This window comes from Anastrepha ludens, chromosome 6 (genome assembly GCF_028408465.1).
Source record: "Anastrepha ludens isolate Willacy chromosome 6, idAnaLude1.1, whole genome shotgun sequence".
Lineage (NCBI taxonomy): Eukaryota > Metazoa > Arthropoda > Insecta > Diptera > Tephritidae > Anastrepha > Anastrepha ludens.
Window position 1 is genome coordinate 116,245,383 of NC_071502.1, and position 13,297 is coordinate 116,258,679.

At 34.2% G+C, this 13,297-nt stretch overlaps 1 protein-coding gene across 1 annotated transcript in view; it reads right to left on the reverse strand.

Annotated features, from left to right (window-relative positions):
* LOC128867720 (cell adhesion molecule Dscam2) overlaps positions 1 to 13,297 on the reverse strand; it is a 245,634-nt gene that overhangs the window by 215,005 nt on the left and 17,332 nt on the right. The window contains exon 2 of the mRNA XM_054109170.1: positions 6,580 to 7,072. Within this exon, the coding sequence (XP_053965145.1) occupies positions 6,580 to 6,646 (67 nt within the window). The 5' untranslated portion in view covers positions 6,647 to 7,072. The remainder of the gene's footprint in view (positions 1 to 6,579; positions 7,073 to 13,297) is intronic.

Below are 13,297 nucleotides of genomic sequence, written 5' to 3' on the forward strand. Positions count from 1 at the left end.
AAGAAAAAATATGATAAATATTAGCGTGCCTGGGAATTCAAGCGTCACTGATAAATTACTTGAGGATCCTAGCAGGAAGTGCATATCTTATTTTAAATTAAATGACCGTCTAGAAAAAAGATGACCTTAAGCTCCAATATGGCGCCGATTAGCACGAATAATTGCTATTTAGTACGGATGCATTCTATGTTAATCTCCATAAATCGGAGATCAATTTAACCAATCTCAGAGATATGTCTACCAAGCATTTACTATCAAAATACATAAATTCAAAGGAAGCATTGTGTGTGTTCTTGTCATCCCGAAAATGCACTTATTTTGCACTAAAAATGTAAGCTCGAAATATTGGAAATTTTGGTAGAGTTTATTGAATTAAAATATATTCAGTTCTTTTTACATTAAAAAATAAATCTTTTGGGAAAAAACAATTTTGGAAAAAAAAATTGGGAAAAAAATCTAAGAAAAAAAATTTTGGAAAAAAAAAATTATTATGAAAATATATAAATGGGAAAAAAATGATAATTGAAAAAAAATTTGTTTTTGTTATATATTTTTTTGGTAAAAATTACTGGAAATTTTGGAAAAAAAAATGTGGAAAACTAATTTTGGAAAAAAAAATTTTGGGGGAAAAATAATTTTGGAAAAAAAATTCGGAAAAAAAAATTTTTTTTTGATATATATTTTCTTGGTAAACATTTCTGCTTTACATTCTGTGCTACATTTTTGAAATGTTTTTTTAGTCTTGTAGTGTAATATATGTATATTTATATATATAATTGGTGCATACACCCTTTCTAGGTGTTTGGCCGGGCTCCTCCTCCTATTTGTGGTGTGCGTCTTGATGTTGTTCCACAAATGGAGGGACCTACAGTTTCAAGCCGACTCCGAACGGCAGATATTTTTTATTAGGAGGTTTTTCATGGCAGAAACACACTCGGAGGTTTGCCATTGCCTGCCGAGTGGCGACCGCTATTAGAAAAATCTTTTGCTTAATATTGGTGTTTCCCCGAGATTCCAACCGACGTTCTCTCTGTGAATTCCGAATAGTAGTCACGCACCAACCCATTCGGCTACGGCGGCCGCCGTAGTACGCACGTAATATGTGCTTTAAAAAAGTGTTTAGAAAAAAACTTTATGTTTTTGTTAAAATTTTCATGTTCATGTATTGTAGAAAGAGTCTAAATTCTACAATACATTTTTAAATTTTTTTTGTTGTTTTGTTATTTTTTCAATAAAATGTACTTTGAAAAAAAAATTCTACAATATTTTTTGTTAAAATGTTTTTTTTTAATCCTTTCTTTAATCTTTTAGGAGCAAATATACTTTAAAAAAGTGTTAGCAAAACACTTAAATTTTTTACACTTTTTTTTACGCCTTTGTTTACAAATTATAATTATAGTATATTAATTAAAAAAAGAAAAAAATTTGAATGGAGATGTTTCCTTTTAAATTACAGAAAAAGTTTCCAAAACTTTTAAATAAAAAAATTTTAGTTTTTCTAAAAAACTTTTTTTAAGTATACTTTATCCCAGAAATTTATAAAAATGTTAAAAAGAACTGAAGAGCTTACACAGATTTTTTTTCTATAATTTTTTAATATTGGAAGGCTATGACATGACTCCGAGTAAAAAAAGCTTCTCAGGAAAACCCTATGCTGTTGAGAAGCTGAAGAAAGCTTTAGAGCTGCTCACTTGAGGTAGAAAATCAAGATACATATCACAGCTAGGTTGGGTTAGATATGTTGCTCATAGGCTCTTGTAGCCCCTTGTGATGGCGCAGGGGCTTTACAACTATCCCTGTCTCCTAATACCACAAGTTTCTTACTGAAATATCTACCTCGCTTTTGAGCATTTTGCCCAGATAGTGCCGATAGAGGCCGAAAAGGTATTGTACAGCATTTTCCTCATTTCACATCGTACCAGCGTCTATAGAAATCAGCCCGAGTACACCCATTCTGTTTAATCATTCACTGCCTAGTAAGGATCGCGAGCATCATTTCTACTGAGAATGAGTAACAATTTTATTTGTTGAACAAAAATGTATGAAACATGTCTTCAGAAGAACGGCCTTACTTCACAGCCACTTTTGAAGCCAGCGACGTTTTTTCCAGTAATTTCATAGCCGCCTTGCTTCAGCAAAAATGTAGCCTTCTTGACTGGACATCATATCACGCAGGCCCAGTGGAGATGCCTTTGAAATTGCCATCAGCTCAGCTTGAACAACGCTACAGCGATAAGATAGGCGATTGAGGAATGAAAAATCTATATTACATAAGTATTCCGTATAGTCATCGCCTCTAACCTTTTAATCGAGCATAGACTCCTCCGAATACAAATCCATGGATTAGTTTCCCCTAACCGCGTTAAATATCCGCTCATTTCTCACGGGCAGTCGAATTATGCATTTGGTACTTGCAGGGAGTTTTAGAGGTTTATTAATAAATGAAAGTAAAATATGATTTGTCTGCCTTCAAATGATATGGCCAGCTGTTACTTGTAAAGCACTCATAATTTTAAACGTCGCCTTTCGGTTCGAAATAGAAAATTTCGTATACATACTTATTTACCATTTTTTAATTATAGATATTTAAGCACTCCAGCGCCATTTCTTTCCCCAACCATATCTAAATGCTCTATTTATAAAACAAATAAGAAGTGTCGCTTATGCGCCCATTTGCTGGTATACGAATTTATATATGTATGACAAATATTTTCCTAAATCAAGCGAAGCATTGCAACATTTTCTCAAGTTTCCGAAGATTAAAGCGACAGATGCTTGAACTAAGCATTCACGTACATACTTATATATGCATATGCTGTACATAGTACGTACGTACATTACATAGCAGACACATTATTAAGCATATATTTACATATAAGTGCATAGCATCCAGTATTAGTGTTTCAACTTAGATATGACTTACGCGGCAGCAGGCAGCAAAAAGCAAAAGCCACAGTGCATTTATTTGGTGTACGATGGAGATTTGTAGCACAATTGAGGCTATCAGCAAACAGCACTAAAGCAGCACACTTATGTGCTTATGGAGTGAAGCTTGCAAAAGGGCAGAGTGCCATGTGTGCAGGGAAGGCAACCAAATGTATGTGGCAGAGGTTGTCAAGATAATCGCTTGTAAAACAAAAACGACAAATCCACCAATTCATCCGCGATTCAAAGGTTTTGGGGAATCAAGTGGTACATAGTGCACATACATTCAAATGTATTTTGTGGATTGCAACACTGTGCACTGCTACTTTACAGTACATGGGCTAGGTAGGTGTGGGATATTTATGTATTACAGAGAGAGAGACAGAGAGAGCGAATACTAAACCACAGCGGCGATTATGTGTTTGGTAGAAATGAGTAATGGTATGAGCGCACTTTGAATGCGAACACAGAGCGTAAACCACTCTTTCTAGCGCATTTACGCTGTCAAATTTTGAGCTGGGTTCATTGAAAGGCCACTGGCCAAAAAAAGGCAAGAGTTGAATGACTTTGAAAAATTCTGACTAAATCGAATATCGTAGAAATATTTTTAATTTTTCTATTTCACGATAACTATTACCAAATGCTTTACTTTTAATACGAAGTCTCTCTTGCAAAACCCTTGCAAGTTGCCAATCAGTGCGAAGACGCAGCAACAAAACACATGCAAGAAAATATTTCAAGTAATTACAAAAATTTCTACATACATCTATACTCCTTATATGTATTTCAATGCAACGAAGACAAATGCGACCCTGTGCCTGCTGTTTTCTTTTAAGTTTGCTACAGAAGTGCTCTCATACTCTGACACATTTTAGTATAGGATTTTTTCATTTCCTACTATAGGTACATAAATATTCTGCGATTCCACAAGACATAGAGCGCGACTCTAATATTCTCGTCTATTATAATAATTATAATTATTTATTAACGCTTACTGAATTTTCGGCATTTTCACAATGGTGTTTTATACGTTTTTTTTATTCTATTACTGGCGCGTGTGTCCAATTAAAAAAAAATATCTATTTTACTTTTTATTGACCGCATTGAAATTTGCCGCTGTTTTTGTTTTTTTGTTATAGGAAAACCCATTTTTTCGATGCTCTTCTTCTTCTTCGGAGAAGAATTTTAATAGTTTCTCCACGTTTCATGGGAATCGGTAGACTGAAATATTTTTTTTTCACGAAAAAATCGTCCATTTTTAAGTTGTTCGGCGCATAAGCAAAGTTAAGGGCGAAAGTTTTTTTTTTTTTGAAAACTTTTTTGAAGACAATTTTCATTATTTATTAATTAATCATACATTTTTCCTCTAACATTTTTTTCTCTTTTTAAGAAGCTAGAGTAAAGCAAAAATTTTTTTTTTTTTTGAAAACTTTTATGAAGACAATTTTCGTTATTTATTAATTAATCATACATTTTTTTCTCTAAAAAAATTTTCTCTTTTTAGGAAGCTGAAGTAAAAGAAATCTTTTAATTTTTTTTTTTTTTGAAAATTTTTTTTTACACTTCTTTTCTTTGAAAACTTTTTTAAAGACATTTTGCATTATTTATTGCAAAATAAATTTTTACCTCCAATAAAACCTTCCAATAAAATTTTTAAGTGCCAAGGCCAAAGTAGAATTTTTTGTTTTGAATTTTTTTTATAACAATTTTCATTAGGGGAGGGGCCCAGTTGTGACGCAGCTAAATATTTTTGACATGCGGTATGAAAATGACAGTTTGAGCCCTGCCAATCATGTTCGTTTGACGTTCAGCAGTTTTTGTGCAGACACCAACGTTAGTAGTCGCATTGTGTATACACGCACCAAACATCGTGTTGAAAATCGTGCGAAAAAGTTATTTTGATTTTTTTCAAAGTACCAAAATTTTGTGAAATTAACAGTGAAAAGGCGAGTGTAATGCATCAAAATATTGTATTTGCCGTATATTTTGTGATTCTATATGGATTTATGTGATTATGCGGTGTCTATAAAAAACTTGCTTGTCATACACAAAATAGCATCGTGACCCGGTTGTGACTCAGCGGGTGGCCCAGTTATGACGCACCTTTTTTTTGCACTACGATCATATAGAACTGCCGAATTCCTACATTTTTGTTGTTGTTTAAAAAAAACCAACTGCCAACTCGATCAATTGCAACGTATGCAAGCGTCCAGTTCATTTGAAGTGCGCCAACATGCAGGCAAGTTATTTCACTTGCAAACACTGCGAAAGTGACGTGGACGACGACTAGGAATATTTAGATGACGATGATGAATAAAAATCGTTGTCATTTATGGCCATTGAAGGACATTTTCTTTTGTATTTTTCATTATTTTTGCCATTGAAAGCCTTCAAAATAAATAAATCATTAAATCACAACAATTGGTGTGACATTCCTTTCATATTTTCTCATTTCCAGTAAATTTCTTGAGGTGCGTCACAACTGGGCCACTTTTTTTTTGTCCTAAAAAAAGTTATCCTGAAAAAATTTGTTCCAAAATTTTTTGAGTAACTCAAATAAACATACTTCCTTTGGAGAAAAGTTGCGTTTGGTTAATAGTTAAATGTTAAACTTCTTCATTTTTCAATTTGCGGAACTGAGGAAAAAATTTTAATTATTTTCAAAACCCGCGTCACAACTGGGCCCCCTCCCCTACTTATAAGCAAATTTTTTTTCACAACAAAAAATTATAAACTCGTTCAGTTTTATTAAAAAAAGAATCCCGTAAAAACTCTAAATTATTTAACAAATGGCTGGTTTAATTTTCATTAAGATCGCTTGAGGAGTTCTTGAAAGTTTACAGCAAGTATTTTCAGTAAAATGGGGTTTCCGAGCTATCAATTAGAGGCACACATCTCGGTAAGTTCTGCTTCGATTTGGAAGAAATTTTTGGCACCATATTTTTGAAATTTTGAACTAGAAAAAATAGTTTTTTGAAAATCACAAGAATATAAATTTTGACCCTCATTATTATTATTGTTAACAGCAGACTTCTTAATACCGCCCTTAATAGCGGACCTACTTTAACATGATTCAATCTGATGTACTACGCTCCTTCTTAGAACCTAAAGTCTAAACGATGCCATCAAATTTTCTTCCACACCACATTTTCACACACTCGGAATAATAATAATAATTTTTTTTCTTGATAATTTATGTGTATGTAGCACCAGCAGGCAACAGCGTTGCTCCACGCCCAATAAGCGCCACGCTGCAGTTTAGTTTGACAGCAGCATTTTTTTACACTTCACATCAAGCAACGCACATACCCACTTACGCATAGCTGCGACAATTTCCAAATGTTTTGCCAACAAATTGGAAAATTGCTGTTAAAAATAGTAGTGTAAAATATTACGTAGCTTTAATTGGTGCAATATTCGGTGCGCTTTTCACTCGAAGTATTAATGATACAGACGCATCTAAATTCCCGAGAAAAATACCAAAATGATTTAAATATTTGCTTTGTTTTTATGCACACAAGGAATCCGGAAAGTCTACACTCAGCACACTTCACACACTTCTCATATTTGCCTTGGTATTTAGGCAGGAAATGGCGCTCATAAATAGGCTGATCCACATACAAACGGGCAGGCAAAAAATGTATGTATACTTACAGAAGGCAGCCAAGGCTGCAAGTAATGTTAGCCATTTTATGGCGTTTAAGCGCGGTGGCGGCAACATTTTACGGCTTTTGGTGCTACTTTTGTAGTTGTGCGTGATTTGCGCTGTTGTTGTTGATTCGCCTACAAGTTGTTTTATTATATCCAAATGGCAATCCACAATATGTTTCAATATTGCACACTGAATATGACGTGCGAGCACTAATCCAACACTGGTTCGTCAAATTTTTAATTTTCAATTTTCACTTTCAACACGCGCTGCTTTTATAGCTGAATGGAGGGGAAAATAGAAGAAATATAAATTACGCAAATATTTGGTATAGAAGATTTTAGTCGTTTGGAAAATATTTGCACTAAAGCACTTTTTCACTGCCGGTTTTGTGTGGAAAACACTTTCGAGCGGCACCATAAATCACTTCACTTCGATTATTATTTTTTTTTTTAATAGTGTTGGCATATTTTGAACATCTGCAGAGCTTTTGCGTATCTGTAAAAAAGAAAAATATACAAAATTATTTTCAAAATTGTAGTTTGAGTAAAATTCAAATTAATTTACATTTTTGAATTGAAGGAAATATGATATGGTATGATATTTGAATTGAACAGTGTTGTTTATAAAATAATAAATTCGTTAATAAACAATAAAACTAATTAATTTCCACTTTTTTTTTCAACCGTAACTTTATCTTTATTTATAGTTCCAAACAACATTGCGCTGAACGGAAGGTTAATTTTATTAGGGAAGTAGAGGGTCGTTGTGAAGAGGAGCGTATGAGAGATAAGTGAGATTTCTTTATACGAGTTTGAAAGCATTCTATAATTCTAGAAATACGATATATTCTCAATAAAATTTTTGAGAATATTTTTTTTAAATTCGACAGCTGGCTACAGGATGATATGAGAATAAATCAAGGCGCTTTTGTTAAAGGTGCTGGCACTAGACCAACAACAATGTTTTATATGTCTGATTGTCAAAGCAAAGTACTGAAAAACTAGTAAACAAATAACGAATTCGATTTGTTTCATTCTGAGCTGATTGTCACATGGACACGGCGATTTACCAACACGATTTGGCCTTGATATATTCTCAATAAACTTTTTGAGAATTTTTTCTTTTACTGTGACAGCTGGCTACAATATAATATGAGAATAATTGAATGAAATTTATTAAGGGGTTAGGGGTAGTCAGAGGCCCGAAAAAATGATGATTTTCAATAATTTTTTTTTTTTTGATAGTCAATTGCTTTATTTTACAAAAACAAAAACATAGCATTAATGCATAATGTTTCGACTTGACTTTAGCAAAATTACAAAAAAAAAAAATTATAATTGTAAAAGCTATCGCTGTTTGTGTGGAGCTCGTTTCTCCAGAAGTCTCTTGCCGTGATCATCACAAGTCCTTGATTTTTCTCTTTTTGTAGGTTATAATTGAATTGTTGGAAATTTATTATGGAACCCTACCGAAAGACCACCAACAACGACTACAATACGCTATTCGTTTTACACAATTAGCCCCACAAATTGATTTTTTAAATAATGTTTTGATATCGGATGAAGCGCATTTCAACACACCAACATCAGTTGCACCCATCTAAATGTACTGTTAGGTGCGGTGTTATGGCCACTAGAGTTATCGGTCCATATTTCATCGAAAATGATGATGAAACGCCGGAATCGATTTCAGGAGCTTCTTACAGAAGATTGATTGAAAACTTTTTGCGGCCAATGGCGGAGCAGTATCCTAATTTGTGGTTTCAACAAGATGGAGCAACTGCGCACACTACTTGGCAGTAGTCATTAGTAGGTCTTATTTGGCCCACCCTGTATTTTCAAAATTAACAATATGGCGGCCTCAGGAAATATTTTTCTGATTTTCGAGAAAAAAACCCACAATTAATTGTTAAAAAAGATCCAAATTTTTTAAACAAATCCTTCGATCAGTCACGAGTCTTTATGCTTTTGAAAAGCAATATAAATTTTATTGAAATCTACCAAGCGACTATTTTCTGCAAATACTCAGCGGCCTGCTCCGCTTTAAGGCTCAAAGCGAGCTCACAATGGAAGACTGTCACACATGGACATTCAACCATCTTAGACTCTTACACGGATATACCCAGTGACTGTGATTTTCACCCTCCTATTCTTCGCTTCGAAAGGAATTTCCTAATGAAAATCCCTTCTAGACTGGAATGACTTGGAGAAGATCCAACACCCAACACACCCGTTAAGTTCAACACGGACGGATCTAAAATGGACACCGGTGTAGGATCAGGGTTATTTTGCGAAAAGCTTTCTATTAGTGAATCCTGTAAACTATCGGATCACTGTAGTGTTTTTCAAGCGTTTTGTTTAGTGAAGCCTTAAAATGGCTAAAGATAAACAGAATATCATCAACGGATATCTGCATTTTATCAGACAGCCAAACTGCCCTACGAGCCCTGGATGCATTCCAAACAACATTAAGGAGTGTCGTACGTTGTCGCCAATGTCTAAATCAGATGGCCAAGCAATATCGTATAATCTTATGCTGGGTTCCAGGCCACAGAGATATACCAGGGAACTGTAGGGCAGACCAACTTGCAAGAGAAGGTATCTGTATGCCAGGCATACATAAGTAATTTTATGGAGATACCTCTCGCAACTTGTAAGCTTCTCATTAAGGACGCACTAATCAGTTCTATAAATCAAAGATGGATTAGCGTTAACACCTGTGAAATTGTTAGGCAAACATGGCCAACGCTAAATTTACGTCTGTCCAAGAGTATTATAAAACTGAGTAGACTTCAAATCAGGGCCTTAGTAGGGGCCTTCACAGGACATTGTCTCATAGGAAATCATGCAAGGAGATTAGGCGGTTACATGCATGATTTCTGTCGTAGCTGCAGAAATGAGGAGGAGTTGGAAACAATTCAACACTTTTTTTGCACATGGCCAGCTCTAGCCAGAAGCAGGAACCGATTTTTAAAATCCTACTTCTTAACGAATATAGATAATCTATACACTTTAGGTATCAACAACCTTTTACGCTTTGTTAAAAGCTCGGGATGGTTCAATATGGAGAGGGGAATGTAGCCCAGCCCCCGCGGCTCACCACGGACCCATTTCGTGGTCTAAGTGGCATCGTTGTCTCTATGTGCGATGCGGCTGCCAAACCTAACTAACCTACCAAGCGGTTTTTAAGTTACAGTGATCACCAGTTCAACAAACATATTGTAGTTTTTAGAAAAAGGCATTGAAAGTTTTTGTTTTTGTTTGTTTTTGCCCGAGCGCCCTTTGTTAATTGTTGAATAACTCGAAAAGTATTTGTCGGACTCAATTCAAATTTTCACACAATATTTTTAAAATATTAAAATTTAATGAAATGCAAAAAAAAATCCAATTTTTTGGATATTCTCACAACCCTTAAAAACATGTTTGAAACTTATTTTTATTATTATTATTATTTTTATTAACTATTACACTGTGCGACAGTGAAATTATACTTTTATGGAGACCTAGTACAACTTGTAGGTATAGTAAAACTAAGAAAAATGGTATAGGAGAAATTTCCATTACACGCCCAAAATCTCATTTTATGGCCATAAAACCGTTTTTCAGTAGGTTGATGTGAAGAATCACTCCTAACTTCGCCAATTTCCATCCGATTTCAAATTTGTTTTTTTAGTTCGAAAGAACAAAAACAAGCCTTTTTGACAGTTTGTTGACAATTTTTCTAAAATGACAACTGAGGAGACTGTAGGCAGAAGTATTTGGATTTTTTTTTATTTTTTTTCTATTTTTTCAACTTTGACATAATTTTTGCGATATTATCCGATATGAAGGAATTTTTTTAGTACATTACATTTTTTTTAGTTTTTCTATAGCCACAAGTTGTGCTAGGTCTCCATAAAAGTATATTTATTTTTTTTATTTTGTCACACAGTGTTATTCATATTAAGCACCAGCTGCTGTGGTTATGCGGCTTTGAAATTTAAAATTTTGGCTAAAGAGATGTTAGACTGGGTTAAAAAAAAAATTCTAAAATCCCACTTTTGTATTAAATGGCTTATGTGATGGACCTTGTTTTTGCTACAAGTTTCTTCACGACGACAAACAAATTTACGACAAAGTTTTCTACAGAACCCTCAGATTTTCGATAGCAGATTTTCATAATTTGCATGCATTCTGCATGTGGTAGACCAGATACCAGAAAATAAGAAAAAAAGATAAGATAGATAATAAAAACTGCCAGAAACTCAAAATAGGTAGACCTTCTTGTAATACCCACCCTCTTCTAAAAGCACTTCTTCAGAGATTTGACAACATCCCGTTTCGCCAAAAACGGCTCTCAATCCTTAAAAAGAAGTTTAAACGAACGGCAGTTCGAAATCCAGAAACTCACAATAGGCAGTCTGAAAAGCGCTCACATACAGACTTTTGCAGTCTTCACAGTATTTTTTAACTTCTTCTAAAGATTCCACCATCGGCAACAACCAATTTACCTTAAACAGCTGTTCGGTAGTTCGAAATCCAGAAACTCCAAATAGGCAGTCTGAAAAGTGCACATAGTTTTTTTCTGAAAAACACTTCCTCCAGAAATTTCAACATCGGCATCATCTCCTTTCGCCATAAACGGCTCCCAGTCAATGGAAAGAAACGTACACAAACGCCATTTTGAAATCCATCGGTTCATAGACGACCCTTTCAACCACGCAAAGCAGGTGTAACAGATAGGAAAGGTACCATACGCCATACCTTGGTATCACAAAGGACGAATTTTTGATTTTCGTCCAACATAGGCAACAACCATTTCAACATAACCTAACGCCATACTCGTTTTAAGGAAATTAAGATTGCACGCTGCTCATGGCACAGAGTTGGAAATTGTGTCAAGTTAAAAAACAATATTAGAGAAGTGAGAAAATTTGACGTTTCAATTATAAATATGGACACAGAGCTTGAGGAATATGAGCAATATGAATCTCTCTCAAAGCTTCTCAGTTTCTTCTCACAAAGCGTCAATAATTTCCCCAACATGAATTAGACTGTGTCGTTTGGCCAATTAAAGATAAAGATTTATATATATTAAGAACTCATATTGCACAGGGTGTATGTATAAATAAATTTTTTAAAACACACATAAACTGCACTCGTGCACATGTTTCAACCATTTGACATTAATGTCAACCAATTGTCATGGTTTTTGTTGTTTTTTCTTTGTGTGCTTTTTGTAAATCACAAAATTCATATCAACTTCAAACAAGTACTTCTCTCGCTGTTGCTTATTGTGTGAAACGTCGTACTGAGATGTTCATTTACTCTAATGAATTGGAAATAATGCCATTAAACAATACAAACAACCCCCCATCAAAGCATCTCTACCGCCACTTGCCGCTCCACCTCCAACTGCCGCGCTGAAATCTGAATGAGCGATTGAACAGTAAATGCACGCACACTCACACCTTCCCGAGTGTCACTTGAACATTTCAAACAATTGTTTTTAGACCAATGCATTTTGGGTTAAACGACAGCAATTAGCAGGAGAGGGTTGCTGCAATAAGTGCTAGTAAAATTGGGAAACTTGAAGAAGTGTACTCGTAAGTTGAAGAAGACAAGACGTACATACATGCAAATAAGGGGAAAAGGAAATAAGTGGAAAGCCATAAATTAAGACAAAATCAATGCTAAGAGAGAGATTGTTAGTCAATTAATTAAATTATGAGCGAATGGAGATGATGGTTTTGAACTGTATACACATGATGGAAAGAATAATGAAATGGCGCCTGTCATGGTACCGTTACTTTGCTCTCAGCGAATTAGACATTGAGTGACGTCATATTAGTCCCGGTATGGCCAGATTACCATTTTCGTAACTTTATTTAGCATTTTTGTTTTTGTTTTTTAGTCTCGGAGTTTTGGTTATTTCTTCATGATATTTTTCTATCTTGTTCAACCTAAAATGTAATGTTTGTAATATTGTAAAATATACATTTTTTTAAAATTAATTCAATAATTCACTCAGTTTTATTTAGCTTTCCTTTTTTTTAACATCTGGTCACATTGCCCGCGATTGCGGTTGTTGTTGGTGTTCTGCTCCTGCCAGCAGTGAAATCTCTCGCTCGTTACTGCATTATTGCCCAGCTTTCGATATAAAAACGGACTTAAAATCCCATTTAAAAAAATAAAACACCAAATTTCTATGGAATTACTTAAAGAACTTTGTATGCGTGACAAAATGTCTTTAAAATGTGCGTTTTTTTTTAATAAATGTGTTAAGATTATGTACAATTTAATTTAAGAGTTTTTTGTCAAGAGAACGACTTTTTGCTATATTTGAGGTTATGTAACAAGATAAAGTAAAAATGTCTCTTTTTGTAAAAATGTCGTCATGGTTTCTTCAGTATTTTCTGGTATTTTTTTTGCCTATTTTTACTATGAATACACCTCTTGTTGACCTACATATGTCCCACTAAGGGACCGGAAGAAGCGATTACACCTCTATGGTTTTAATTCGTATTCAGTAAATTCAAACGCTTTTTCAAATGTGTAAAAAGGTTTTCAATGTTAAGAAGAGGTGAGAGAAGAAGATTTAATATTCTTTCATATCCTTAAAAGGAGCAAAAAATTAAATTTGGACTTTCAAACTATCAAACTTTATAAGAATCAACAAATTTTCATTAGCACTAAAATCTTCTCAGAGGGATCTTTTTTAACCTTCTTTTGTTTAATAATA